The 24533-nt window shown below is 39.9% G+C and overlaps 1 protein-coding gene across 4 annotated transcripts in view; it reads right to left on the bottom strand.

Moving 5' to 3' along the window:
* Positions 1-24533, bottom strand: part of LOC138733790 (nipped-B-like protein) — a 177919-nt gene that overhangs the window by 48141 nt on the left and 105245 nt on the right. For all 4 annotated transcript variants that reach the window (XM_069881279.1, XM_069881276.1, XM_069881277.1 and 1 more), the window contains one exon: positions 22093-23598. In XM_069881279.1, the coding sequence (XP_069737380.1) occupies positions 22093-23598 (1506 nt within the window). The remainder of the gene's footprint in view (positions 1-22092; positions 23599-24533) is intronic.

Raw genomic sequence — 24533 nt, forward strand, 5'->3', positions numbered from 1 at the left:
TTCTTTAGAATAAAGAATAGATCACTTTGCCATGAACTTGCAAGTCAAATAGATCTCCCTGATTCACACAGATGCATCCATCACCAGAATGCTTTGTAAGAGAGGTTGAACTGAAAAAAACCCAGCAATCTACCAAAGAACATAACATCATTATGGGCTTTTATTATAACCATTCAATATAGACAGCACAACTATATTTTGACACAAAAATCAGTGTGTTCAGATTAGTTTCACCTGGCTTGATATGGTAACTTCAAGTAGCTATGAAAAAGGGGATGATGGTTGCTGACACTTAGAGCAGCTTTCCAGGATCAGAGACGTTATTCCAACCATAAAATCAAATTCAACACTAATAAATTCTTATCTTTTCAGTAATGATTTATCTTTTCTTTCCAAACTATAGAAAATGAATGTATAGTTTACATTTTGGTGCAATTTCCTATTGACTAACAAGCCATAAAGATTCAAAACCATTTAGAAACCTAAATTCTGAATTGCTACTTCCATAACTATAAGAGGCTGTTAATTCAGTGTAAGCAATACATATCAGTTTGCTTATATGGTGACATCAGAATGGCCTGTTTGCACATACATCTATTGCAGCAGATGGACAAGTGCTTGAAGAAAAGCTGCCCCTGAAGTTAATTTAAAATCTAAGGTTTATGTTAATGAAGTCTTTTGTGTAAATTAGCCTCCCATAAATAATGTCTTTTCCATTTCTTTGTGCTAATACTTTGCAAAGTATAAGCAAAACTGCAGTTAATGCAATTTCATATTTGTAATCGCTATATATACCTTGGATTTTAAAATGCAGCTTTTTCCAAATATCAAGACATTATAGAACATGCAAGGGTCTAAGAGGGAACAGTGGCACTTGTTTGGGTTGTGGATATGTTTGGGTTGGGGTTCTCAGTGTTGAGAAATTTAAGTTTAGCCATTCCCCGCATTCTGAAACTTCTACACTAATGATTAGCCAGACATCTTCATTTTGACATTAAAAATAAAACTTTATGGTTTATAGCTCCATTTTGCCTTCCCCTCATTCCTTTTTAGCCACAGGAGACATTAACTGCCAACTGATCTCTTCTTATTTTGCTGATGACTGGTATATCCAGTCTTGCTATTATTTCACAAAGGCCAAGCTCATCTTCCTTACATGTCCTCTCTGAACATTTTTCAGATATTCCAGTGGTTTTGGGTCTACCTCCCTTATGTATCACCAGCTTCACGTCTAACTTTCCCAAGTCATTTTGGGTTGCCACTATAACTATAATGATAAAACCTCCTGTGTCAGACAGGAAGGAAAGCAGTTTATTTCTGGATTATCTCACAGTCTTCAAACTCTGTGCTAAATCAAATAAAATGCACTCTTACTCCTTAACAAGAGTGCCTTCTTTCTTGTTGTATAGCCATGTCAATAGCACAGACTCAAAGCTTAATTCTACTACAACTACTCATGCAGAGAAGGTTCTATTTTATATTAAGAACTAAAAGAAAAAGAGGGGATAAAAGTACTTCCCTATAAAGATGCTTGGAAAATAAACAACCTTTTAAAACAGTTTTTAAAAACAGTCAAGTACTGTTACAGTATAGCACATAGGCACTACAGTATAAAGGGCCACATGACTACCGATAACTGATGAACACCTTACTGGTTAAAGCTGAAAATTTTCAGCTATCCCTTAGTGTGCAAACTATATCCCTTCCACTGTGTTTTCTCACCAGCATAACACTCCTCCAAATAATTCTGTGCCATGGAGAGTTTTAAGAACAGGAGGGGAAACACAGTTTAATTATCTTGTCATACAAATCTGTCTTATATCAAGAGATAATATGCAGACAATCTCCAGATATGGATAAATAACCTGAAAGAAAAACACTCTCTAAGAGTTGCAAGAATTTATTGATACACTTAATTGTCTAGCGAGATGTAGTTGTCTTAGGTCAAGAGATAACCTGAAGGAAGTCTCCGGACATGGTTGGATAGTCCAAAAAATAATGAGCATTCTTTGAAGATTTATATGGTTCTTTGTCTAAAACTAGTACTTTTACCTTTTTTTATAGCTTTTGTAAGATGTTATGCCTTTTTTGGAAGGGCATCCGATTCAGCGCTGAATTGTAAAATAAAAATATTATTGCCTTTGCTTCGAAGACTCTGTCTTTTTCAATATTTTACCAGTGAATGAGTGTTTCTCACAATTTGGGGGCTCGTCCAGGATAAGTAATCGTGTCTCTGCAGGATGGAACAGTGGGAGCGGAGAGGTGCGCCCTGCTGATTTTAGTAGTCTCCTGTCTACTGTTCTGCCAGTGAACCTTATCCAGGTGGAGGACTCTCGAAGCAAAGAAGGGGAGAAGGAAATTTAATGAATTAACTCATCTGAATTGCATGCAGCAGCCAAGTAATCCTGTACACAGGACCCAGGTAAGAAAAGTGACTCTTAAGTATTATCTGGGTGGCTGGGACAGCAGGACTGAAAGTATGTGTGAGCGAGACACAGGGATCCCTGCGAAGCGATTGTGGAGTCCTTCTAACCATGGTTCCATATCTCTGCAAGGAGACTGGCTAGTGAAGGGACGAAAGTGAAAGGGTTCCAGGTGAATGGTGACCCACGAGAAGAAAAGTATAATGGGAAACAGGCTCACTAAGAGAGGTTCAAAAAGGAGAAAGGAATCTGAGGATCCCTCTTCGAGCATTCCACCCGACAGTACTTTAGTGGTGATGCTCAGGGAATGGGGGCAAGGTTGATGCAAAGGACGGAGTTTCCAAACCCCCTTGCTTTCTAGCAATCCTCACTTCGGTGGAAACTCCGCCCTTTGAATCAATTTAGCAACCCAGGTGGGACCCTCTCTGCTCGGCTGCAGGACCCATTGAGAGCCAGGACTCCCTAGGGTACCCCCGGGACTTTCCGGAGGGACTCCTTGCCTCATCTGGATCACTGCAGGAGCAGACAAGGACCATTGCGGATTATAAAGGTATTCTTTAACTGAATTTGGGTTGAGGCTAGCTATTTGGAAAGTCGTGGGAGACGTCCCATGCAAAGCTGGTATACTGGGTACCGGAACTCAGAGTATACTTTTGGAAACTTTGAATTTGCAGTGCCGTAAGGATTCTTCAAGAATAATTCTAAGAACCTTACTGATTGAAAACACATGGTTTCTTGGGTTTTGATGACAGGGTTTAATGTTCTCACTGTCTTGGTTTTGGTATGGGGGTTCTGAGTCCCCACTAATAATTGGTATAAAAATTGTGTTCTGTTTCAGTTTTGAACTTGGAAAGTATAATAAGGGACTGAATATGGATAACTGATTTTAACCTTGGTCTACATCATAACTGTGTGTGTCTTGAACTTGGAAAATACAATATGAATAACTGATTTTAACTTTGGTGTATTTCATAACTGTGTATAGGTGTGCGTTAGGTGCAGCACAGCTATGAAGCAAATGCAGAGTCCTAATTCGTGTTTCTGATATCCTGCAAGGGGTACAGCCCGAGACGAAGCGATTGTGGTTTTGAACTAAAGTTGATGGGAAAAGATGAATGAAGTGAGTGTAAGTTTTGCCTTAGAATTTTATGACTTTGTTGTTAACCTAATAGACAGCATGTGAAGAACAAAACCTGGTATTGTATTGACAGCCACGATATATTTTGCTTAAAATCTTGTTGATGGTTTGGAAACTTAAGTTTTAGATGACAGAGAAAAAGACTGTTTGGGAGAATTACAGAAAGATTTACAAGCAGGGGTGTGTAGGGGAAAATTGGTGGTATTATGGAGAGTGTTGAAAGTGGCATCTTAAGAAAGGTGTTTTGTATGTGATATGTATTAGGATAAGAGAAAGGCTGCGAGATTGGACTATAAAAGGACGTCTGAAGACTGGAAATTGGAAACGGCTTGAAAGTTAGGATTAGCAAAAAGAAACATAAAACTGGAGTAGTATTTGTTAAATATAGAAGAAGGCTCAACAACAAACTTGTATAGCTGTACTCTGTGTAGAAATCGTAATATTTGTGTAGTAAGAGTTTGTTCTTTCTGTGGGGCCTTTTTGACCCTGAGGCAAATTACCACAGAACAGTAGCATCTGGGACTGGAGAATTGCTGTGGTAAGGGTCTTGAGGGAGGTACAGGATTATTCGTGCGCTAGAGATTAAATCCCCCCCACAAGAAAAGTTAGATGGATTAAGAGAGTGCACACCTCTTTCAAAAGAAGAACCAGACAAACTGCTTATGGGGGGAAAACAGAGTAAAGATATCCCTAGGAAGACACCTTTAGGATGCATTTTAGCTCACTGGGAACAAATTGGAGGTTCCCTAGAAGGAACAACCAGTAAGACCACCCTCGTAAAATATTGCAATCAATGGTGGCCACTGTATAAACTGGAAGATGAAGTGAGTTTGCCCCAAAATGGGAGCCTGGACTACAATATGTTGCTTCAGCTTATGTTATTTTTAAGGCGACAGGGAAAGTGGGATGAGGTTACATATGCAGATATGTTCTTCTGCCTCAGAAATCACCCTGAATGGCAAAAAGATTGTGGGTTTAACATTACTCCCTCAGATCCTTTAGTTTTGGCTTTGGAAAAGGACAGGAGGAGGGAACAAAGGCTTAAGAGATGTTGCTCTGCTTGTAGCATTGGACAAAGGTGTATAAAAGTTAGCCAGGGGCAGAAAGAGGGAGAGAGAGAGATTGCAGAGAATTTAGGATTTCCATATAGATCACCCCCACAGGATGCACTCCCACTTGCTCCCCCATCCCCCTCAACTTCTGAGAAGGATGAGGAAGGATCCCCGATTGCCCACAGAACTCGTAGCAAAATGACTGAAGTGGGGGGAGACGTTCCTAATGAAGAAATGCCCACAATACTAGCCCCTCTGAGGGAGACTGTGGGACCAGATGGGTTGGCCAGGATAAAAGTCCCCTTCTCTACTTCAGACATGGATGCCTGGAAGGAAACAGCTAAGGATTATAGAGATGACCCGATTAAAGTAGCTAAGAGATTTGAATTGATCATTAAGAACCAGGATCCAGATTGGGCAGATGTGGACCTAATACTGGGGGAGATGACTAAGACTGAAAAACAATTAATCTTGAAAACTGCCTGGACACACGTACAAGCTCAAATCACTGGAGGTATTCTCCAGGGGCAAGTAGATGATCACCTCCCCCTGACTAACCCTCACTGGGACCCCAATGTTCCCCAAGATTACCAGAGGCTATGCAAATATCGGGATTGGATCAAATTGGGACTAGAAAACACTATCCCCAAATTCTTAAATTATTCTGCCCTCTATAGTATCAAACAAGGCTCGAGGGAGACACCCACTGAGTTCTTGGATCAACTACAGGTAGCAATGAGAAAATACACTACCTTGGACCCTGCCTCCCCTGAAAGGAAGCAGCAATTTGTCACCCTATTTTTGGGCCAGTCTGCTACAGATATCAGAAAGAAATTACAGAAACTAAAAGAGCCGAATATAAGAGACTTGGAGAGACTGTTAGAAGAAGCATGGAGAGTATACAGAAATAGGGAAGAAGTAGACAGGGGGAAGACATCCAGACTGATAGCTACTGCAATGGTGACAGCCTGGGAGCAAAAAGGAAGTGGCATAAAGAGGGGATCTGAACAAGGAGCAAATAAAGGGATGGGATGGGAAGAGCCCCAAGGCAGATTAAGGATAAATCAATGTGCCTATTGCAAGAAAGAAGGCCATTGGAAGAATGAATGCCCTGTCTTAGAGAAAAATTCAAATCCTCGAATTGCAGCTGCAGTAGAACAGAACTGACCAGGACCTGGGGAATCTACCCTAGCAGATCCACTGGTTAAGATAAAGCAGGGGGAACAGGGCAAAGAGGTGGAATTTTTAGTAGATACGGGCACCTCTTACTCGGATCTAAACAAAAGACTAATACCTGTGAGTGAAGAATCTGTAAGGGTTATGGGAGTTTCTGGACAATTGGAAAGAGCATACTTTGTTAAACGTCTTATATTGTTAGGCAAACAAATGGGTGTACATAGATTTCTGTATATGCCAAAATCCCCCAAGTCTTTGCTTGGAAGAGACATTTTCATAGAATCATAGAATCATCAGGTTAGAAGAGACCCACCAAATCATCGAGTCCAACCATTACTATCAGTCACTAAACCATACCCCTCAGCACCTCATCCACCAGTCCCTTAAACACCTCCAGGGAAGATGAATCAACCACTGCCCTGGGCAGCCTGTTCCAGTGCCCAATAACCCCTTCTGTGAAAATTTTTTTCCTAATGTTCAGCCTAAACCTCCCCTGGCGGAGCTTGAGGCCATTTCCTCTTATCCTGTCCCCTGTCACATAGGAGAAGAGGCCACCTGAACTACCTTTCAGGTAGTTGTAGAGAGCAATGAGGTCTCCCCTCAGCCTCCTCTTCTCCAGGCTAAACAACCCCAGCTCTCTCAGCCGTTCCTCATAAGGCCTGTTCTCCAGCCCCTTCACCAGCTTTGTTGCTCTTCTCTGGACTCGCTCCAGAGCCTCAACATCCTTCTTGTGGTGAGGGGCCCCGAAGTGAACACAGGATTCAAGGAGTGGTCTCACCAGTGCCGAGTACAGAGGGAGAATAACCTCCCTGGACCTGCTGGTCACACCGTTTCTGATCCAAGCCAAGATGCCATTGGCCTTCTTGGCCACCTGGGCACACTGCTGGCTCATGTTCAGTCGGCTGTCAACCAACACCCCCAGGTCCCTCTCCTCCAGGCAGCTTTCTAGACAGACTTCTCCTAGTCTGTAGCACTGCATAGGGTTGTTGTGCCCCAAGTGCAGGACCCGGCATTTGGCCTTGTTAAACCTCATGCCATTGGACTCAGCCCAGCAGTCCAGCCTGTTCAGATCCCTTTGCAGAGCCTCCCTACCCTCCAGCAGATCGACACTTCCACCCAGCTTAGTGTCATCCGCAAACTTGCTAAGGGTGCTAAATGCAAAAATAACTTTTGATAAGGGCAACATGGAAATCTATGTAGGAAATAATGAACTGATTGAAATTTTAAGTTTAAGCCTCATGCAACCAGTAAGGGACACAGAACAGTCCGCTGAGGTCACTGAAATTTTGAGCCAAGTGCATCCTGGGGTGTGGGCTTCTGGGACCCCTGGCAGAGCAAAGAATGCCTCTCTGGTAAGGATTGAATTGAAACCAGGGGCAAAGCCAGTCAGAATTAAACAGTATCCTCTTAAATTAGAGGACCGGAAAGGGATTAAGGAAATTATAGATACATTTTTTGAATTTGGATTATTGATTGAGTGTGAGTCAGAGTACAACACCCCCATCCTTCCAATTAAAAAGGTGGATGGAAAGAATTATAGACTCGTTCAAGATTTAAGAGCAGTGAATAAAATAGTAGAAAACTTGCACCCAGTAGTGGCAAACCCTTATACATTATTAACTAAATTGAAGAATGAACAGGTTTGGTTCACTGTACTAGATTTGAAAGATGCCTTTTTCTGTTTGGCCCTGGCCCCAGAGAGCCAAAAGATATTTGCCTTTGAATGGGAAAACCCTGAGACAGGAAGAAAAACCCAACTGACCTGGACAGTGCTGCCACAGGGGTTTAAAAACAGCCCTATGATTTTCAGTAATCAGCTGGCTCGGGAACTTGAAACATGGAGCCTACCCTCACAGAATGGGACTCTATTACAATATGTAGATGACCTTTTGATTGCTACTGAAACTAAGGGGGAGTGTTTAAAATGGACTATAAGTTTACTCAGTTTCCTTGGACTAAGTGGATATCGAGTCTCTCAACAGAAAGCCCAGATGGTCCAGAAGCAAGTCACCTATCTTGGATTCAAGATTTCTGGGGGACAAAGAGAACTAGGCACTGAACAAAAAGAAGCCATCTGTAAGACTCCTCTACCTCAAACGGTAAAAGAACTGGGGACCTTTCTGGGAATGACAGGTTGGTGCCATTTGTGGATATATAACTATGGAATAATAGCAAGGCCACTGTATGAGTTGATAAAGGATAAAGACTAACAGCTCCACTTTGTCATGGACTGGGGAAGCAAAAAGGGCCTTTGAAGTCCTTAAAAAGGAACTGATGAGGGCACCAGCTCTGGAGCTGCCAGACATTACCAAACCTTTCTTCCTCTTCTCCCATGAAAGACAAGGAATTGTCTTAGGAGTGCTAGCCCAACAACTGGGACCATACAAACGAGCGGTGGCTTACTTCTCCAAACAATTAGATGAAGTAAGCAAAGGGTGGCCAGGATGTCTACAGGCTGTGGCAGCTGTTATACTAAACATCCAAGAGGCTCAAAAAATCAACCTGGGACAGAAGATTACACTATTGGTTTCCCACACAGTCTCCACAGTGTTAGAACAGAAAGGAAACCACTGGTTATCCCCATCCCAATTCCTGCAATATCAGGCGATTTTGGTAGAATCGGATGATGTTGACATTAAAATAACTAATATCTTGAATCCAGTCTCCTTCCTGAGCAGACACAACCGAACCTCCTACCCACGAATGTCTTGAGACTATCGAGGCTACATACTCCAGCTGCCTGGATCTGAAAGAGGTACCATTGGAAGAAGCTGAAGACTCCTGGTTCACCGATGGGAGCAGCTCAGTGCATCAGAGGGTCCGGAGAGCTGGATATGCCATAACCACTATGGACCAGGTAGTTGAATCTCAACCCCTACCCCCAGGCACATCAGCACATAAAGCAGAACTTATAGCTCTCACTCGAGCATTGGAGCTGGCTGAAGGACAAAGAATAAATATCTGGACAGATTCAAGGTACGCTTTTGGAGTAGTACATGCACATGGTGCAATCTGGAAGGAGAGAGGACTGTTGACGTCACAGGGAAAACACTCCGAAGAGATCCTGAAACTGTTGCATGCAGTGCAACTCCCTTCTGCAGTTGCCATCCTACATTGTAAAGGCCATCAGAAAGGAATTTCTCCCGAGGAGAAAGGTAACAGGTTTGCTGATATTGAGGCCAAAAGAGCAGCTGAAAAGACATACAAGCCATTAATTTTGGCGATAATTCCTGGTACAGTGAATGAAACCTTAGAAAAAGCTATAGAAACCGAAATTAGATATTCTGAGAATGATAAATGATTAATCCAAGATCTGGGGGCAGAGATAGGGGAATCAAAATTGGCTGAGTTAAAGGACAGGAGGGTGGTTTTACCCTCCTCTATTCTGGTACAAGTAATAAAAGAAGAGCATAATAAAACGCATTGGGGTGCAGAGGCATTATATTGCTTCTTAAATAAAAGGTGGATAGGGAATAACCTGTACACCATTGTCAAACAAGTAACAAAACAGTGCAAATTGTGTCTGAAAAATAACCCCCAAACTGGAATAAAACCACAGATGGGCACCATTGGAAAGGGAAATATTCCAGGAGAAGAGTGGCAAATTGATTTTTCTGAACTCCCAAGAAAAGGGGGGTACAGATACCTCCTGGTATTAACTGACACCTTTTCCGGATGGCCAGAAGCTTTTCCATGCAGATCAAATAAAGTGAGAGAAGTTTCTAAAATACTCCTCAATGAAATCATTCCTAGGTTTGGAGTACCCTCACAAATATCATCAGATAGGGGAACTCATTCAAATTAGTAAAATGCTAGGAATTAATTCGCAGTTGCATACTTCCCACCGGCCACAAGCAAATGGTCAGGTAGAAAAAATGAACCATTTAATCAAACAGCAAATTGCTAAACTTTGTCAAGAAACCAATATGTACTGGTACCAAGCCCTCCCATTGGCTCTGTTGAGAATTAGAAGAAAGCCAAGGACAAAGGAAAAATTAAGCCCATTTGAAATATTATATGGAAGGCTGTATCAAGTACAATATCAAGGTGAATGTACAACACAATTTGGTAACCAATGTTTACAACAATGTATAATGGCATTAGGAAAACAGTTGAAACAAATCAATGCCTTTATTTTGGGTACCAGGGCAAGGGGCTTGGATTATCCCATCCACCCCTTAAACCTGGAGATTTGGTATATATTAAAAATTTTATAGGTGAGCCACTGGCAGAAAAGTGGAAAGGACCTTTCCAAGTGCTTCTCACTACCTTCACCGCCATCCGGATCGGATAACAGTCTACCTGGATACATTATAGCCGAGTAAAATCAGCCCCAACTCCTGAGAAGCCATGAGAGTGGAAAGTAACTTCAAGAGGAAAGTAACTTCAAGTGGAAAGTAACTTCAAGAGTAACTAAAGCTATGTTTAAAATGAACCTAATAACGTTTATGCTTTATATGATTGTTTTCAATGTGATAAGTGTTTGTGCTTGAAGAGAAAATGTGTATCTAAATATAACTCAACAATTGGTTACTGCTGCTAATATATCTGAATGTTGGATATGTATGGAACTCCCTTGAGGAAATATGGTAATAAACAGCAGCTGTTGCACCTATATAGACCAAAGTAACAGAATATCCAAAGATTTGGAGAAAATTTGGCATCAGACAAAATTATTGCATAAAGTAACACTAGATAATACTTGGGGTTTCCAGGAATTATGGAAAAAATTGACTTCTTGGTTACCCAATTTTGCATGGCTAAAACAATTGTTTATAGCTTTATTGTTATTAATAGTTTTTATAATTTTTATTTGTCTGTGAATCTAGTGTGCTTCTAAGTATTATAGAAAGGGTATCGATTATTATAGTGCACGGAAATCAGATAAAATCAAATACTAGATAGAGACTAGAAAATACTTTCAGAAGATCTCAAATGGTATCTCATAAGAAGCGAAAGAATTCTCTAAGTAATAGAAAAAGGGGGGACTGATAAGTGGCAAATTTTGTTAGTATGTCTCATAGTGATATGTGTCTTGAAAAATGTTTTCTTTCCTAAAGGGGGACCAATGAATGGCAAATGTTTGAATTTGTGTCTTGATCTATAACAATTGTCTAAGCTTATATATCCCATAGTGATATGTGTCTTGAAGGATGTTTATCTAAAGGTGGGCCAGCTGTGAAAGGAACAGGCATCCCAGGCATCCTGCAAGATAAGATAAGGAAGCCTGAAATCCACACTACCACACCAGTGGAAAAGGACTGTTTTTCCCAAAATTTGGGCTGCACCTCCCCCCTTTACTTCTAGTCTTCATCTTTGGGCCTCAGGAGGGGGTCCTCAGACCACCCAACGGATTGTCTGTGCATATAAACATGGTGTGGAGATATGTTAATGACTCTTCGGAAAGGCATGAATACCTTTTTTGGAGGCGGGGTGATGAAAAATGCATAGATCTGTACTATAAAAGACGACACACAGTTTCTTGCTTGGTATGCGTGTTTTTGGAGGATTGATTCTCCCACGCATCCAGCGCTGCTAATAAAGAATACCTGCTTAATAACAATTATCTAGTTATTGAGTTATTATATCGGAATCCTTGTCCAGCCGTACCTAGCCTCCTTTGGTGAGGATTGCTAGAAAGCAAGGGGGTTTGGAAATTCTGTCCTTTGAATCAGGTGGCACCCAGGGAAAATACAAGGACCATGGTGGGTTGTAAAGGTATTCTTTACCTGAATTTTGTTTGGCACTAGCCAGGAGGAGTCCTGCGCGGTGCTGGTATACGAACTCAGAGTATGCCTTTGGAAAATCTGAATTTGCAGTGCCATAGGGACTCTTTGAGAACAATTCAGAGAGCCTTACTGATTGAAACAACATGATTTCTTGGGTTTTGGTGGCAGGGGTTAAAGTTCGCACTGTATTGGCTTTGGTATGGGGGTTCTGAGCCCCCACTAATAATTGGTATAAGAATTATGTGCCATTTTGGTTTTGAACTCGGAAATTATAGTAAGAAATCAAATACTGATAGCTAATTTTAACTTTGGTATACTTCGTAACTCTGTATGTGTGTTCCTGAGACATAGCACTGCTATGAAGTGATTGTGATTTTGAACTAAAGTTGATGGGAGGAGATGAATGGAGTGTAAGTTTTGTCATAGAATTTTTATGACTTTGTTGTTAACCTAATAGCTGTTGCACGGACAGTGTGTGGAGAACAAAAACAATTATGTCAAGAAGTTTGGCTAAAGACTGTGGCCACAAATAGTTTTAATCTCGAGCAATGTAAAAAAAAACCCCACTGCTATGTGTGTGAGTGCCTGTCTTCCCCCCCCCTCTTTCTTTTCCCTGAATGTGAAGGTTTGGGGTTTTTTTTCTTTTCAGCTCCTTCACTGAGTCCGCAGGAGTTAACCATGTTATCTCTGTAGAGGGATACTAAGTTATGAGCAATTTTATTTGTATAAAAATAATGAGCACCCCAGTGATTATTGGGGATTCTTAAACAGGCTTTATTAAAATATGAGGGAAATGACCCTCAAAAATTTCAATAGAGTGCCAGTTATCGATTTATCCAAAATTTGTTGTGTGATTATTTCTGCAGGCAGTTTTATTGTCATGTGTGTATAACGGGGGAACAATACACACAGGTTTAGTATGTGTGTGTATATTATGTGTATCAATAATGTAAGAAACATTGAACACCTGCCTAATTGGCAGAGACAAAACTTAATGTAATTTAATAGAAAGTGATCAGTGATGGAAAAGGTATGTGAAGAGAAGGAGAGAGAGAAAAGATTTAAGTAGCAGTGGTCATTGGTTGTGTATAAAAAGTTTAAGCAACAAAGGCACGTACCTCTGTTGGTAAACGCAACAGAATAGTCTCCAGCTGCAATAAATTTGGTAGATGTTCCTCTGGCAATTTAATTGCTTTGATTGTTTATTTTCTACCTTGAACCATCCAAGCACTGATATGAGAACTATAAGATTAACACCTGGTTTATTTTTCAAGAGATTTAAGGGAGATTGTTCATTGTTCAACAGTTTACACATGTTTGAGGGAGTGGACTTTTTGGTCGACCCTAACCTGGAGAAAATATTTGAATATTTTTGAGAAAGTTGTTTCAAAGTAGATGTGCGATCTTACAAGAAAAGCGTTTGGGTTTTCTGGGATTTTTTTGTTGGTTTTTTTTCCCCCCTTTCACAGGATTGATTAAGTAACACTCTGCATTCCAGTGCCCCTTATCAGATCAGCAACTGCTGGGCTCCGGCACAGACAAGAGTGAATGGGATTTTAACAGATACTAATGAAAGCAGAGTTTAAGGGCCCAAAGGAGTGTGCCAGAGACAATATCCTTAGAGATTAAAAGACTGCAAAGGAATAGAAAGCCAAATTAATAACTTTTTACAGCATGAACTATTAGTGGAACGTGAATCTGACTAGTGAAAAAGCTGGATGGAATTTACCAAGTAGTACAGGACCTGAGAAAAATAAAAAGATTGTCAAAGATTTGCGTCTTGTAGTGGACAAAATTAAGAATAACCAGATATGGTTTACAATGTTAGATTTAAAAGATGCATTTTTCTGTCTGCCACTAGCCAAAGAAAGTCAAAAGCATTTGAAGGAGAGAGTCTTACCTCTGGTAGGAAAGCCCAAATTACTTGGACGGTGTTACCTCAAGGTTTTAAAAATAGCCCATCAATTTTTGGAAATGAATTAGCACGAGAAATTGAAGAATATTCTACAATATATGGATGATTTGTTAATAGCAACTGAAACAAGACCTGAGTGCATTCAGTGGACTGTGAGTTTGTTTAATTTTCTTGGATTAAATGGATATCAAGTCCAGTATGGACTGTCCAAGGAACAAAGAGAACTGGGAACTGAATGAAAGGAAGCTGTCCGTCAGACTATACTCACATAAACATTAAAAGAAATCAGGACCTTTCCAGGAATGACAGGTTGGTGCCGTTTATGGATCTATAATTATGGAGTGATGGTAAAGCTGTTATATGAGCTTTTTTTAAATAAACAACAGAACAACCCCCTCCAACTGATGTGGTCTAAGGAGGCTAAACAAAAAAATAAAATAAAAAAACCCCCATAAATACGTTTGAGATGCTTAAAAGGAACTTATGAGAACTCCAGCTTTGGGTCTACCGGATGTGATTTTTCTCTCACGAAAAGCAGGAAGTAGCTCTAGGGATTCTGGCTCAACTGTCGGGACCCTATAAGAGGACTGTAGTTTACTTCTCAAAACAATTGAATGAAGCAAGTAAAAGATGGCCAGGATGCTTACCAAACAGTGGCAGCAACATTAAAGAAGCCCAAAAATTCACCTTGGGCCAGAAGATGACAGTGTTAGTCTCACATACAGTATCTATCATCTGCTCGGTTAGAACAAAAGAGAAATCGCTGGCTTTCCCCATGAAAGCTTTTGAAATACCAAGACATCCTGGTCAAATCAGAGGATATTGAAATTGAAGTAACTAACATTGTGAACCCAGCTTCTTTTCTCAGTGGAACAACAACCGAACTGCCAATGCATGACTGCCTTGAAACAATAGAAGCTGTGTATTCCAGCAGACCAGATCTGAAAGAAGAACCTCTGGAAGACACACAAGATTACTGGTTTACAGATGGAAGTAGTTTTGTCCAACAAGGTACCTGTAAAGCTGGATATGCAGTAACTACTAGGAACAAGGTATTTGAATCCCAACCATTACCTGCTGGGGCTCTGGCTCAAAAGGCTGGAATTATTGCCTTGACTAGAGCCTTAGAACTGGTGAAAGGAAAAAAGATAAATATACCGACAGATTATAAATATGCCTTTAGAATTGTTCATGCTCACAGAATCATCTGGAAGGAATGAGGATTATTGACGGCACAAAGAAAATGGATTAAACATGCTGAAGAAATACTTTGCCTATTGGAGGCAGTACAACTACCAACTAAAGTCGCCATCATGCACTGTCAAGGGCACCTGAGAGGTAACACCAATCAGGAAACAGGTAATAGATTGGCTGATTATGAGGCTAAACAGACGGCAGAAAGAATGCAAGAAGGGCAAACTTTAGCTCTAATCCTAGATAACAGAGATGAAATCTTAGAAAATCAGGAAGATATTACATACTCCAAGTCTGATCAGGAATTAATACAAGAACTTGGAGGACAGGTCCCTTCCCAGAAGTGGGCACAGTTAAAAGACGGCAGGACTGTTGTACCTGCCAGCTTGGTCTGGGAACTTGTCAAGAGGGAACATGCACATATTACCAAGCTAATGATAGATACCAAACTACCATAGAATCATAGAATCACCAGGTTGGAAAGGACCCACTGGATCACCGAGTCCAACCATGGACCAAGTGTCTGTCACCACTTGGTGGTGTCTCCATACGAAATGTTGTTTGGCCTCCCATAGTTAGGGAGAGAAGAGGGTGTACTGATCCCTGAAATCAATTATATGTACCTTAAAGACTATTTGCGTGGAATAACTCAGTCTCTTGCAGATTTAAGAAAGCGTGGTTTGCTACCCTAAACAGGCCCCCTGGATTTCAGCCTGCATCAAATACAACCTGGAGATTGGGTCCTAGTGAAATCCTGGAAGGAGACTACTCTAGCCCTGATGTGGGAAGGACCCTTCCTGGTACTTCTGACAACAGAAGCAGCCATAAGGACTAAAGAGAAGGGGTGGACTCATGTCACTAGAGTGAAGGGACCAGTGGCCCTGCCTTCCAGAGAGTGGACTGTGAAACCAGGAGGTGATCCTTTTAAGCTGACATTTAGGTGATAAGTCAGAATAAGTCAAGGGCGAGCAAAATTGGTTTGCAAAATCTGTAAGGACAGTTACCTGTGTTGTTGTTTCTTGTTGTAAGGTATATAATAAGGGACTAGGTAAACTGAATAACCACAAGGGAGACTGATGGTACTGTAGAGTGTGTTGGAAGTGGCAGCCCTTTGAAAAATCTAAAAGGTGATTTCAGGTATATGATGTGCACTAAACCAAGGGCAAGAATGGGTTAGCTTCTATATTTGCTGCCGAGAAGCATCTAAAACTTTGCTGTTGTCTGCAATCCAATAGGTGTTGAGTGACGGAGATATATGCTATACCAGACCTTGGCTTATGATGGCTGCCTGGACTCTCCTACTTTGGGTTATGCTCACCTCCAGTTGTACCCCAGGTTCTCCAAACGAATGTTCTAAATGTTACCAACATATACATGTTAGGGGGGCTTCCAGTCTTAGTTGCCACACTCACATAAATAGGTATAGTTATGACTCACGAAGCTTAACCACTTGTAACTTGGGGAAAATACAATTGTGGGTAGGAAGAAACTTGGGAAAAGGAGGAACAAGGCTGGGAATAGGGTATCCTAAGGGAGAAGAATGGATATGTTTCACCAAGGAAGGACATTGGGACATATCAGACAGTGGGGGGAAATCCAAGAACAATACAAAGAACAGTTAGTAAAGAATGTTACATGACAATCAGCAAACTCTGTCCAGTTGGGGAAGTCAAAAGACAGTAAGCAATTATATAATGAAATCAGAGAGGAATTGCAAAAGCAACTAGGATTCCCCACTTGTGAAAAGAAATTATTTGTAGATCTGGCTGAAAGAATAGCCAAAGAACTAAATGTGTCTGGTTGTTGGTTATGTGGAGGTCCTTTAATGAGTAAAGAATGGCCCTGGAAAGGAACCAGTCTGGATCCTCTCCAAATATTAAAATGGAATCATTCACTCAGTTCAGAGGAAAGGACGAGACCACTGGGGCGGGTCCTAAGTTCTGAAGTAATTGGTATAGAATGCGTAAGTCATCTAGGATATGGAGAGTGGGGAGGAGACACCCCCTGTAAATAGGTGTACACCCACAATGGCACTCATGGGACCTGGTGGCCTGAAAAAAACTCTATGGTATTTGTCCAAAGATAATAACAATTGTACCAAGTCCACTGAGGAAGGTGTTTTTAATTGTACTGGAAATAATCCATTTCAGGGGTTACCAAGGGTCCTGAAATTTTGGAAAAACCCAGGAAACACTTCTAGGAACTGGTGGAGAGCCCCTGATGGGTTATTTTGGATTTGTGGTAAAAGAGCCTATTTGAAGCGACCTGGTAATTGGGAAGGGAGCTGTACGTTAGGGATAATTCAACCGGGATTTTTTATGTTGCCCCTGAAGGAGGGGGATGAGTTAGGAATTCCCTTGTTTGAGAACTTAAAGAGGGAAAAACAGTCAGACATAGAAGTCAGAAGAACCCAAACCTGGGGAGAAGACAAATGGCCCCCAGAAAGAATTATCAAGACATGGACCAGCCACTTGGGCACAAGATGGAAGTTGGGGCTATCGAACACCTATACATGTTGAATAGAATAATTAGGTTACAGGCAGTAGTAGAATTAATCACTAATCAGACAGCAGTCGGCCTCCAATTGTTGGCCAAACAGCAAACACAGATGAGAGGGGCTATATATCAGAACAGACTGGCTTTAGATTATTTATTGGCAGAAGAAGGAGGCGTGTGTGGGAAAATGGAACACCTCTGATTGTTGCCTTAAAATAGGTGATAATGGCCAAACAGTAATGAACCTTGCAACTGAAATTAGAAAAATTGCACATCCCAGTGCAGAAATGGAAGTCTATGTTAGACTCCGGGTGGTGGGATAATCTTTTAGGGGTAGCTTGGTGGAAGAAAGTAGGCTTATTTTTCTTATGTGCACTTGCTGGGTGACTCTTTTTACCACGCCTTGTACCATGTTTTATAAGACTGATTTCCAGTGTAGTTGAAGGAATGCAGCTAACCAGTATGCCAACAAATCCACGAATGGCAGCCTCAAGCCGGAGTGAGACGGCCCAGAAAATTATGGTGTTGAAGAAAAGAGATTGGAAGAAAGAAGAATAAGATGAGAAATTACAATTAATAATGTGTAAACTAGAACAAAGTTATGGGCTTCAGCAAAAAATGTAATAAGTAAAAGGGGGTGAATTGTGAGAATTAATTGATAAGTTTTGCTGCAGCTGGTTTGCATGTTTAATTATCTTGTCATATAAATCTGTCTGGTATCAAGAGATAATATGCAGACAATCTCCAGACATGGATAAATCATCTGAAAGAATATACACTCTCTTAGAGTTGCAAGAATTTATTAATATGTTTAGTTGTCTAGCAAGATGTAGTTGTCTTAGGTCAAAAGATAATCTGAAGGAAGTCTCCAGATATAGTTGGATAATCCAAAAAATAATGAGCATTCTTTGAAGATTTATATGGTTCTTTGTCTAAATTAGTGTATATACACACTGATTTTGTAAGATGCTATGCCTTTTTTAGAAGGGCATCCGATTCAGCGCTGAATTATTGCCTTTGCTTTGAAGACTTTGTCCTTTTCAATATTTTACCAGTGAATGAGTGCTTCTCGCATCTGTTTCATACATTAACAAAGTAAAATTTGTCTTGTTCAGAATGCAGTATCTGTAAAAATGGAAACAGTTCCCATCATAGAATCATAGAACGAGTTGGAAGAGACCTTAAAGACCATCCAGTTCCAACCTCCATCTAAACATAGCTGATAAGTACACCTATAAGAAGCAGCAGAGAAGGTATTTGTTGAAGCTCTGAAAAGGACGGACAGCAAACATGACCTCCTCATTGCAGGGACAAACTCAAAGGGAAAAGTTTCAGGGATTCCCCAACAACATTCACTTGCATTAAAACCAGGATAAAAAGGCATTCACAGATGTTAAAACTAGAAGAAAAAAAGTGTTACAATTCATTCTGACCTGGACAAAACAGGCTACAATATTTCACCATAAGACCCCTTAACAAAAATATTACGAAAAAAAAGCCAGGAGAGAAGACATTTTCATGAGGGAGGGATGGATGGATGGATGAGAAAGGAAAAATGAAGGGCAACACAGAATCACAGAATAACCAGGTTGGAAGAGACCCACCGGATCATCGAGTCCAACCGTTCCTATCAAACACCAAACCATATCCCTCAGCACCTCGTCCACCCGTGCCTTAAACACCTCCAGGGAAGGTGACTCAACCACCTCCCTGGGCAGCCTGTTCCAGTGCCCAATGACCCTTTCTGTAAAGAATTTTTTCCTAACGTCTAGCCTAAACCTCCCCTGGCGGAGCTTGAGGCCATTCCCTCTTGTCCTGTCCCCTGTCACTTGGAAGAAGAGGCCAGCAGCCTCCTCTCTACAACCTCCTTTCAGGTAGTTGTAGATAGCAATGAGGTCACCCCTCAGCCTCCTCTTCTCCAGGCTAAACAACCCCAGCTCTCTCAGCCGCTCCTCATAAGGCCTGTTCTCCAGCCCTTTCACCAGCTTTGTTGCTCTTCTCTGGACTCTCTCCAGAGCCTCAACATCCTTCTTATGGTGAGGGGCCCAGAACTGAACACGGTATTCGAGGAGCGGTCTCACCAGTGCCGAGTATAGAGGGAGGATAACCTCCCTGGACCTGCTGGTCACGCCGTTTCTGATCCAAGCCAAGATGCCATTGGCCTTCTTGGCCACCTGGGCACACTGCTGGCTCATATTCAGTCGGCTGTCAACCAGCACACCCAGGTCCCTCTCCTCCAGGCAGCTTTCTAGCCAGACTTCTCCTAGTCTGTAGCACTGCATAGGGTTGTTGTGCCCCAAGTGCAGGACCCGGCATTTGGCCTTGTTAAACCTCATGCCATTGGACTCTGCCCAGCGGTCCAGCCTGTTCAGATCCCTTTGCAGAGCCTCCCGACCCTCCAGCAGATCGACACTCCCACCCAGCTTAGTGTCGTCCGCAAACTTGCTAAGGGTGCACTCGATGCCTTCATCCAGATCATTGATGAAGACATTGAACAGGGCTGGACCCAGCACTGAGCCCTGGGGAACCCCACTTGTCACTGGCAAATACAAGGAGGTAAAGGAAGGAAAGATTAAGTAAAATACTCTAAGCTACGTGGAATAAGAAGGATGCAAGAAGTGGAATAAAGATGCTAAAAGGCAACGCTAGAAAAGATTTGCTACAATCTATTAAGAAATATAGAATGAACTAAATAAAAAATGTTTTAAAAAATTACATCTAGTGGATTAAAATGCTTATAAATAAAAATGGCATGGAGTAAAACAGTGAATGCCATTTCTCTCAAATGGGGTGAGGACATTGTGGAAATGACATGGATATTTTCTAAATCAGTCAGCTGTTGACAAAGAGATTTGGCCTCTGGAGAGATATCTTTATGATTTATGAACCTTTTAAAACAATAACGGTGGACTTCACCTAAAAATTTAGCATAATATATCCTAGGAAGTAGGCTACAAAGAAATCAGGCATAAAAATTTAAAACTAAAAATACACATGAAAAATCTTAAGTTCAGAGACACTTTCTCCAAAATCTTCCTGGCTAAACACTCTGAGCTTGATTTGTTAGAGAAACATAGTTACAACACTATTCTTTCCACAAAAGTTATTTCTAGTAACACTGTAAGAATCTTATTCTAGATACAATAGCAAAGAGGCTGATATCAGATTCAAACATTTTTTTCCCCTGGAATATATGCCCTGAGTTATTACACAATATGCAAGAAATATATGACTTCAGAAAACACAAAATATACAAAACCACTGCAGAATAGTTATAAACTTCAAAATGAATGCATTGCTTGTGCGACACAGCTTCTAATGCCATGCCAATTGGATAAGAGTCATTAAAATCTTTACATAATACTAAAATATACTATCTAAATAACCACATACAATACAGACTACAAAAAAATCTACATCAAAAATATTTTAGAAAGCACACATGCATTACATATTGCTCTGAGGACTCTAAAAATTACTGAGTTTCTGCACATAGAATTGTGTGAATCCAAATTATATCCTTTTGAGACTAGAGTTGAATTTCATTAGAGAGTTTTCAATATCCCCTATCAAGAACATAAAAGTTACATCTGAAATTTTTTTACTTAAGTTGACAGCAGAGCGTTCATAATTTTATGTCTAGCTCTAGATTCCTATTATTATTAGAAATGGAAATTTTGCCTATTCTGAACCTCAAAAAGGGAGGGGGAAATGTTCATATTTCATAAAGATAAAATATTTAACAAGGAAGCTAATATTTTACAAATAAGTAATATCCATCCTGAATTAAGTCTTTGAGAGTCAATACAACCAGGTTAGTAGACAGAGAACAGATATAGCCCAATACATTCATTGTACAGATAGCAACTCTGTACACATGCACATAAACATAGTTATACATTCAAAAAGATTTCTACATCAATTCTATTCAGATCAACTTTGTAAGAAAACATTTTAATCTCTAGTTCATGAGCTATGATATACTGCATTGATAAACCTGTATACAGATGAAATCCTCTCCATTGCCACTTTGTCTGTTTTTGAGACATGACAGCTCTATAAACATAACTATGTAAGAAATTTAAATGCTTTAAATGCTAAACATTAAAAGGGAAAGGAACCCTAACCAGTTAGTAAAATTGATTTCACAATGTAAAATTATCTACTTCAGTTTGAAACTAAAAAAGCCAAAATTACAGCACCAAGAAGAAAAGCAATCTTATATAAAAAAAAGTGTTAAATCTGTAGGAGACAATCAATCAAATATCAAACTTACAAACTATTCTGAATAATTTCCTGTTCACATTACTAATTTGAAAATATCATCCCATTGTTTACCAGTTCCTTTCCCCTTTCTGCATACACTAGTATCTGAATTCTCCTAAAGACAGAACGTTTTTGCAAACTTATTATCACAGAGATTAAAGTGTGGAAGCTTCCCAACAGAGTTGTATTTATAGTGTAAAAGAAGCAGATGGTATTTTGTAATTGCCATATTATTTCATCATGTCAAAACATCCCTTGGAAAACTATGTTTCATTGCCAATTAAAAATATAAAAGACTCTTAGGGCTTGTATACATAGTATTTCCCATCACTCCAGCTACACTGATTTAAAGTAGTACCAGTCCCTTATACAGACATACTTAATCCAATTTAATTAATTCATATAGCAGTTATGTTTAACTAGATAAATTACCAGAGTAAAGTAATGTAGTTGAAGTACAGTTTAAGATTATTTAAGCATTCCCACATTAGGAACTTGCATTGGAGTAAACAAATCATTTCAGTTACACTGTAGCAAGATTTCCAATAACAATAATCCCATAGGCAAGTTTCATTTCGTTCCCCATATAAGCAAGCATATAAACTATCAAATGTTTCTGTATAATTTCTAACCGCAGTAGTAGCAAATCTAAAAGAACAGGAGTGTTCAAGACATAATGCAATTAACATTAAAAAAATCTTACCTTTATTAGATTTGGATGACTTGTTCTTGTAAGGTTTAAAACAAGAGCCCCTTGATTTATCTTCTCTATCCTTAATAAATTTCTGCACATCATCCAATGAAAGCTTTTGAAGGACAACTACAGGCTTAGCTCCTTTATTTAGATCTTCAACAAGCCCAATCTTCTCTATTTTGTCCTTCTGTTCACCTTTAAATTCAGTTTTCCTTGACTCCTGAGTGACATTGCCATCTTTATCACGCTTGATTTTTGGAATGACAAAATGTTTCAATGTGCCAGATCTTGCCCCCAGCAAATAACTGGGAAACTCTGCTTTATTGTCAGCATGTGCTTTATTACTATCTACTTTAGTCTTATTGCCATCTGTCCTTCGTTCATCCTTGCTGTTCGGTGATTTAAAACCGGGTTTATCAGGTCTTGATTTACTAGCATCTCCTTTACCTTCCTGTTTAATGCGAGGGCTGTCAGGTCTTGATTTCTGATCCCCAGAAGAAAATCTTTCCCTTGATTCACCAGACTCATGTCTATGTTTCCTTTCAAATTTCTCTATTTTTGAAGCATCAGATTTAATACCATGCTTAGAATCATGTTCATTTTTGTTTGATGATCTCAAATTTTCAAGCCTTCTAATCTTGGATGGATCTCCTCTATATCTCTCCAACTCCCCCCTGTCCTCAGATCTTTGTTTAAGGCTATCATGGTCACATCTCAGTGTATCAGAAACTGAACGTCCATCAGGCCTTTGTTTTGTCGGATCAGATCTACTTTCAGATTTTATCTTTGAAGGATCAGATTTCACGTCTAGTTTATGCCTAGATATTTCAGTTTTCTTATCTGACAATGGTTTACTAAAGTCCCTTCTGTTATCATGTCTATGTTTCAGCGTTTCAGACCTGCCTTCACTCTTCTGTTTTGGTGTTTCGGGCCTCTGCCTTATTTCCTGCTTGCCATTATTTTGTTTTCCCTCATTTTGTTTCATGTCCATTTGCCTACTCTCATTTTGTTTGGATTCTGTCTGTTTGTTCTCATTCTGTTTCACTTCCATTTGTCTGCTTTCATGCTTACTTTCATGTTTAGTTTCTACCTGTTTGTTCTCATTGTGTTTACTTTCCAATCTCCTGGTCACATTTTGCTGAAATCCTATTTGTGTATTTTCATTTTGCTGGATGCCCATCTTTTGATCCTCAAAGTCTGACTTTTTCCTAAAAAACTCAGGATGGTTTTCAGGTTTAAATTTAAGAACTCCGGCAGTGTCTTCTTGGGGAGCGCACACAAACCCATCACTATACTGCTTTATTTCTTCAGTTTTTTTGATGGTGTCCAAATCCTGAGTTACTGTTGCCTGAGAGTCTGCTCTTCCTGCTTGCTGCAGATCAATACTAACCATCAACGCTGGCCTCGTCCCATTTCCTGCAGAACCTGTCTCCTGAGAAGCTACTTTATTTCCTCCAGTAGCACCTCCAGCCTCCTGTGGTTTGTTTTCTTGTTTTCGCTTCTTCAGAGGCTTATCTGCAAATTAAAAGAGAAAAATCACAAATGATATAAATAGAAACAGGTAAATGTCCAAGCAAAAATGTCCATTCCCCTCCACCCCCATCAGTTAATCCTCCTCAGCATGTATGTGCACACACAACAAAACCCACTGAAATTAAAACAAGAATAGAACTCCTCTAACAAATACTTTGTAATGTATTCAGACTATAATTCATTGTCAGTCTACCACATATGCCAATTGATCATTAAAAAAACCCTCAAAACATATGAAAAGTCCCCATAAAATTCCCAAGGGAACCATCTAATAAAGCAACTAAAAAAATAAATAATAATAAAAAAATTACCCTTGAAGCAAGTTTTGAGGAATGTTACTATAAAAAATTGTCTTCTGCAGATTCAGCCTACTTCATTATAAATGAATTAAGCAGGGATCTGCAACAATTAAGACAGAGGTTCTCCCTATTTGCTTCAGTGCATCAGTTGGACCTCACATATATTGTAGCCAGGGAACACACGAACAATGAATAAAAATGATTAATATAACTCCACACTTCTCTTTGAAACAAGGAGTATTTCAAGAGTTGGAGTCTATACCATAACATATATGTATTAGATGGATGGGCCACTATACACTGAAAATATTGGCTATTTTCCTTTTGCAACCATAATGCTTTTCATGGATGAAATAAAAAGTTCAGTGATAATTTTATGTAGTGTCAAGAGCATGACTTTTCAATAATCCTTTCAGTTTGCACTAAAAAAAATAATTAAGAGTAAAATACAGAAAAATAAAAGTGAGCCAACCACACACCCTGTAATTTGGTAGAATTCACAGAAATGAGAAGCACATGGAAATATCAGAAAGATTATGTTCTGTTCATTTAAAATACATCTATTAGCATTACCAACACAGTACTCTAAGCTAAAATTAATTTCTGCCATGAAATCCC

Source organism: Phaenicophaeus curvirostris (assembly GCF_032191515.1).
Source record: "Phaenicophaeus curvirostris isolate KB17595 chromosome W unlocalized genomic scaffold, BPBGC_Pcur_1.0 scaffold_34, whole genome shotgun sequence".
Taxonomy (NCBI): Eukaryota; Metazoa; Chordata; class Aves; order Cuculiformes; family Cuculidae; genus Phaenicophaeus; species Phaenicophaeus curvirostris.